The 6,453-nt window shown below is 38.5% G+C and overlaps 1 protein-coding gene across 1 annotated transcript; it reads right to left on the bottom strand.

Moving 5' to 3' along the window:
* Window positions 1-288: 288 nt before the first annotated feature.
* On the bottom strand, window positions 289-4,258 carry LOC141588684 (uncharacterized). The gene is made up of 4 exons (XM_074410112.1): window positions 3,896-4,258; window positions 3,057-3,527; window positions 2,359-2,772; window positions 289-294 (listed from the first exon to the last, which is right to left on the bottom strand). The coding sequence occupies exons 1-4, from the start codon at window positions 4,256-4,258 to the stop codon at window positions 289-291; spliced, it is 1,254 nt and encodes a 417-aa protein (XP_074266213.1).
* Between the last annotated feature and the right edge of the window lie 2,195 nt (window positions 4,259-6,453).

Genomic DNA, 6,453 nt, shown 5'->3' with positions numbered 1-6,453 from the left:
AACCATGATGTTGCTTATCCTTATGCCCATGTTGTTTAGGGATTTGAATCATTTTGCTTGTTAGCTATTTTGGGATTTGCAATTGAAGGGATATGGTTTCTTGCTTGGGTACAAGCAAGGGTTTAGCTTGGGAGAGTTTGATAAGTCCAATTTATATACATTTTATCCCCATATTTTAGCTCCAATTTAAATGTCATTATGCTACCTTAGTGATATTGAGCTATTTTTGCTTTCTAGTTCTATTTGTATGTTTTGTCATGTTTTGTAGGTATAAGAGCTTTTAGGAGCTTAATCCTACACATTTCCAAGTAAACTATAAGCTTGGCTAACAAAGAAGTAAGATGGACTAGCATGAAGATAATGTATGGACTTGCATAAGCAAAAGTGATGGATTAAATGAAGAAATGCACAACAAAGTCAAATGGAAGTCAACCCCAAAATCAAAAGTCCAAATTATGGTGGAAAACTTTGGATGCTAAGGGAACATTGGATGCCAAATAGAGCTCTTAATCGGGTGCATAATTGAGCATTAAAACACAAACTTTGGATTCCCTAAGCATTTAACCAAGAATTTAAGAGAGCGGACCAAGAACACCATGACCCCGATCGGGGTTGGCTGGCCCTGATCGGGGTTACCGCTGTCTTAATTGTTTACGTTTCCCTTTGTGTTCCTATAAATAGGGTGTTGATCCGGGACCTTGAGACCATCTTTTCTACACACTTTTACATAGAAATTCTCTCTAAATTTAGTAGTTAGTTTAGGTTAGCTTTTAGTTTAGTTTAGTTTAGATTTAATTTATGTTATTTACATTTCCTATTTACATTACAAGTTATAAAACAATTTACATTTACAAGTTATTTATATTACAAGTATTGTTCTTCATTTCCATTTCCATTTCCAATAAGGTAATTTCTTATTCATATTTTCATTATGTTTTCCATTTCATTTATCATTAGTTTAATTTATATTTTCACCATGTTAGAGTAGTTGCATTTGTCTAAGGAGTAAGGGGATGCATGTTTAAGTAATATGTAAATGTCAAAATAAGGATAAGTTAATATTGTCTAATTGTTTCTATCACATGTTTGCACCTTATTGTTTAATCTTTGTTTAAAGGCCTTATTCGTTGATTAAGTTTGTTCATTCGTTCTAAAAGTCGAGAGGCATGGAATTGAATTAGACTAAACATGTGTAGTAGGACGACCTAGTCATGGACGAGAGTTTCTCTAGGACCCGGTCTATGGTTGACATTAATGCCGTAAGGTGGGTGTCTTTAAGCCTAAACATTTATCGCAAAATCAACTTCTTAACTTGTCATGAGCAATTACATAATTAGCATGTGTGACCCGACCTCCCTAGACATTTTATTTATTATTGTTTTATCACTTCAACCCAAACCAATTTAAACGTAATCGACCAAGGTAAAATTCAATCCATAACAACTAAATTATAAACTCCCGTCTCCTTGGGTTCGACCCCTACGTACTACATTCATTTGTTTTCAGTTAGGGCTGGAATAGTAGTGATAGAGGGTTGTACTGTATGTATAGGTGTTGCTTGATTGATGGGTGCTGCGTGATAGGACGAGGAATCGCTGCGATTACTAGAGGTAGGTTCGCCTACTCAGTTCCTGTTGGTTGTTTAGTGTGTCAGTTGTTGTGTTGATTGCAGTGTCGGTATGATTGGATTGTCCGTGTTGTTGGTTGGTGTGTGTTGTCTCGATTGGCGTGATTGTGATTGTTTGCCTATGGTTCTCGAGGTGCGTCCTCGGCTGAGTGGAGTCACTTGCGGGAGTGGCTTCACGCCCTATTTTCGCCCTCCGTGGAACCCGCCACGGGAGGGGATGTGCACATTAATGGGACAGAGTTATCGCTCAGTATGATTAGCGTGGCTTAGGTGGGAACGGCTGCGGTCCCCCACTGGCAGGGCTGGTCCAGTGGACAGTCGGTGACGGTGATTGATCGGAGTTATGGTGTGTATGAGTTTTGTGTACTTGTGTAGTGTCTGTAGTTGTTGATGTGTTGCCTCAGTTACTGACCTTGTGTGGTTTGTCTTTGTTTGTTCTGTTGTGTCTGTCGTGATCCCTTATGGTGAGCAGTCGGTCTTTCAGGTGATGTCTTGGATGATGGTTGAAGTCTTAACGGAGATGGGTCTTTCGCAAGTTACGTCAGAGATAGTTCACATAAGGATTTTGAGTTTTATCTTTTGTATTAGTAGTTTGGCTAGATCACTTGTAATAATTATAAATGTTCTTCTATCGACTTTTGATCATTACTTACCTCAGGTAACCGAGATGGTAACACCTTTATATGCTAGGGAAGGTCTTGTTAAGGATCCTTGGTATATGGGGGTGTTACAGTATTAGAACCGGTCCATACACGATCACCGCTTAGGTTAGGTTGGACAGTCACGAAACATATTGTCCAGTTGAACAATATTGCAAAAGCATGCAAATCCAAGGCTTCCATCCAATTCGGCTTTTGACATGGTTTATGATGAGCCCATTTGATTCGTCTATAAGCACTGTTTCGGTCACCGTAGTAGACAGAGACATACTCCACCAACAACTGTTGTCGCATCTCGAGATAATTTCTTTGATTTCCTGTTTTTGCCAGCGACATAACTTGAAAACCACAATGACCATCACCCTCCGGGTCAAAAGCTTCTAAAAAACCATCAATGACCGCCTCAGGCATACAATGCTGATAATCGAAAAGACCTACGTCTGTTACATAGTCATAATTAAGCTCAAAGGGAGGGGGGCCCATCACCTACATTCAATATAAGGTACAGAATTAAGTGTAAATATTAACATTAAAAAATAGTTACCTAAATATTAACATTAAAAATTAACTAAATATAAATATAAACAAAAACTATTATTAAAAATTGAAATTAACTAAATATTAACATTAAATATTATCATACCTCTACCGTTACTGGTTGTCGTACTCGGGTAACTACGTCTGGAATGTTCGAAAGCAGACTTATTACGGGTATTGGACTTCCTTGGACGACCACGACGTGTATCTATTATTTCAGGTTCCTCAACAACCTTGTCCTCAGGATACAACTTAGTGAACAATGACTCAATTACATCTCTTTGGACCGAATGGTGGGAAGCCCGAACTTTATCGAAATGGTCCTCCATCACATCATTATGGCGAGAACGCCGATGACTAGAATCCGTGTAGGCTAACCGTGACCAAAACACATGTAAATCATCAGGATGAATTCTTTTACCTTCGTGGAAAACTGTATGTAACCGACAAGCACACAATAGCTTATGGGTGGTCCATAATATGCAACCACAATTCTCCTCTAAATAATAACCCAAATCAGTCCCACGATTATATTCCACTAACATTGCTTCAATGGCGGTCGCCGAAACTCTTCCACTGAACATTGAAAATATATTCTCATAATACATATTAGTAACAATCGTCTTGCTTATAGAATCTTCCAGCATTTTACGAATTTCAATATGTTGCCCGTGAATCATAACATCAGCCCGTTTCCATATATACTGTCAAGAGTAAGTTCAGCTGATCCTAATCACATATTCAATTGAGCATGAGCGGACTCAACTCTAGACGTAGTTGTGTTACCAAAATGAAGCACCAAATTAGTAAAGCATTTACCAAACATATGGATTTTATGCCACCAAGTCAACTCAAGATAACTGATAAGTGCAGGATGACCACAATATTTTTTCTACAACTCATTCCACTCCATGGTACATTCATCAAACGTTTTATCTTCAACAACTTTCTTTCAAGCGCCGTGTGCTAACGCTTTCCCAAAATTACCATTCGTCTCTATGTTCGTTGCTCTAGCCTCAATTGCAGTGTATACATGAAATAAGCACAAAAAATGATGGGAAGTACGAAATACAGCAGGAAGTGCAGCAATTAGACCATGCTCGTGATCCGTAACTATGACTGTTGGCCTCACACCTGGTTCCAACAATGACTCTAACCTTCTAAAAACCCACTTATACCCTTCGGTACCCTCGTTCTCAATTAACGCGTAACCTATCAAAAAACTTTTTCCAATAGGTGTGACGCCTACACATTGAGCCAATATAAGACCGTACTTATTTGTCTTGTAGGTGGAGTCAATTAGAATAACATTTGGCCACGCTTTAAACATCTTCACCGCCTCTGGATGAGTAAACCAAGCATGTGTAAGTTTTTTTGTTTCAGGATGTTTGATGGACTCACTAAGGTAGTTAGCTTCATTCGCTAAATGCAACATATATTGCACACTATTTCTCCCATCTCTATCCTTCGCACTTAATCGGGCATTCTCATTATAAATTTGTTTCAGAATCGGAGGCGGTTAATCGGGATAACGAAGCGTAAAAGCATGTCTAACCATCCCAAGTTTCACATGAGACTGTCGATACTGCTTAATCAATTCTTTCTGTTCTTCAGTAAATTTCACTCTACGCCTATGACCTTCTAGAAACTTTCCAAACTTGTGATTGTGAACCCCGCACTTTGGAACAACAACCCACACACCTTCACCTTTTTTTATCACTCTTAATGCAAATGGACACATAAATTTTTTGGTCTTCGATTTTCTTTGCGGTTTCTCGGGATCCTTAGCCTTGCTATTATAAGGTCCGTATCACTCACATTTCACTATTTTATACGGAGTACTCTTTTCCATGTGATACTTAGCCTTTACCAAATGAAAGCCTAACCCATATGCAACTTCATCACAACGATCAAATGCTTCTTCAAATGTGTTAAAACGGATGCTCAAATACAAACATATCACTGTAATCTACATTCTCTTCACCGGGATCTTCATAATTTTCCTAATTAAATCCATTAACGGTATTTTTATTTTAAAAAAACGTATTTTAATTTTAAAAAAAGGTCCATTTGTGTGAAATACACGAAATAACCTGGGTCCATTCGTGTGAAATACACGAAATAACCTGGGCCATTTCGTGTAAATCACACGAAATATGCTGGGCCATTTCGTGTAATTTACACGAATGAGCCTGGTCCATTTCGTGCAATTTACACGAATAAGCCTAGGTCATTTCGTGAATTTTACACGATTCTGCCTGGGTTCTTTCGTGAATCTCACCCGAAAACGTAGTTTCTGAAAAATCGAAAATGCGTGTCCAAAAAAAAAATTTAACATGTACGAAAATGCGTATAATACCTCATTGTCTTGCGTGTTTTCATTGTGTTGCGTATTTTCAGCTTCTTCCTCGTAATTTCCCGTGTTACTACTATCTCCATAACCACTTCCTTCACCGTTATAGTAACTATAATGTTGATCGTTATACCGATAATATTGTTCGGCATTCCAATCATTTTGAAGTCGATTTCCATCATTATTGTACGAATTATCATTATTGTACGAATTAAAGAGATAATTAAAAAGGGATTTCCGTCACTCATTTAAAATTTTCCGAAAAAAATAAAATTTTAGAGAGTTAAAGTACAGAGAAGGGCAAACTTGGAAAAATAAATGATGTAACAACCCGGATTATAAAACAAAGGAAAAACTTATATAAAATGAATATCAGAGTACGATACTGATAAAAGGGTCAAGGTGGCGGACACACCTGACCAATCCGGTTCGCTACTAAAATCCAAAAACAAACTAATACATTATTCAAGGTTCTTAAAACATAAAGTAAAGTCCTAATTTATTATTCATCTCGCCACACAGAACTTCCCAGCAAGATATCATCCAAAACAGCAACATCTGAACAACCTGAGAATGGGGGTCGACAATCAGTCGGGAGTAACTAGATGCTCTCCTAGTCATGTTTACAACAATTGAATATAATCAACAATCATTAATAAATGAAATGTAAAACCAGTAAACATGTGAGATCATCTATACTCATGAAAACCCAACAAAGCTTACCATGACTTATCAATCTTAGACGGAATCACGCAAACCTAACCAAATGCAAGAACTAGACCATGTACCCTAATAACCATTGTAGGACACGACCCCTAACAACTTAAGGCACAATGCTAGCATCAAAGCATAGCGAATACGGTAACACACAATCCACAGCAACAGAAGGCACAAAGCTAGCAACAAAGCATAGCGAATAGAGCGAACGCCCGTTAGAGCGTATCACCACTGCCTCTAACTTGTAAGAGCGTATCACCACTGCCTCTGACTGACGGAGCGTATCACCATTGCCTCCATCGGTGTGGAGCGTATCACCACTGCCTCCACGGTACTATGTATAGCGTATCACCACTGCCTATATGCCTAAGACCTGGCCGACCTCTCGATGCAATAATCAGTACACCGAACGACACTCGGGACCCGAACGTATAACCGACGAATCTGCCACCCCGAACATAGACCAAAATAAATCCCGCATCAACGGGTGGCGTTAGTTCATTCCGATAGTATATAACTGATACTACCGTCATCTATTCAAACCAGCCAACAAACAAATG

Source organism: Silene latifolia, chromosome 6 (genome assembly GCF_048544455.1).
Source record: "Silene latifolia isolate original U9 population chromosome 6, ASM4854445v1, whole genome shotgun sequence".
NCBI lineage: Eukaryota > Viridiplantae > Streptophyta > Magnoliopsida > Caryophyllales > Caryophyllaceae > Silene > Silene latifolia.
The sequence above is the reverse complement of the archived record's forward strand: the minus strand, read 5'-3'. Positions and strand labels throughout refer to the sequence as shown.

Bases quoted from the DNA above. Each gene is read 5' to 3' on its own strand.
- LOC141588684 (XM_074410112.1), bottom strand. From the start codon at position 4,258: ATGTTGCATTTAGCGAATGAAGCTAACTACCTTAGTGAGTCCATCAAA. The intron at 3,528-3,895 runs GTATTTCGTACT...TACTCTTGACAG, and splicing joins TAATTGCTGCACTTCCTGCT to TATATATGGAAACGGGCTGA. The intron at 2,773-3,056 runs GTTGTTGAGGAA...TATTGAATGTAG, and splicing joins AGTTGTATCCTGAGGACAAG to GTGATGGGCCCCCCTCCCTT.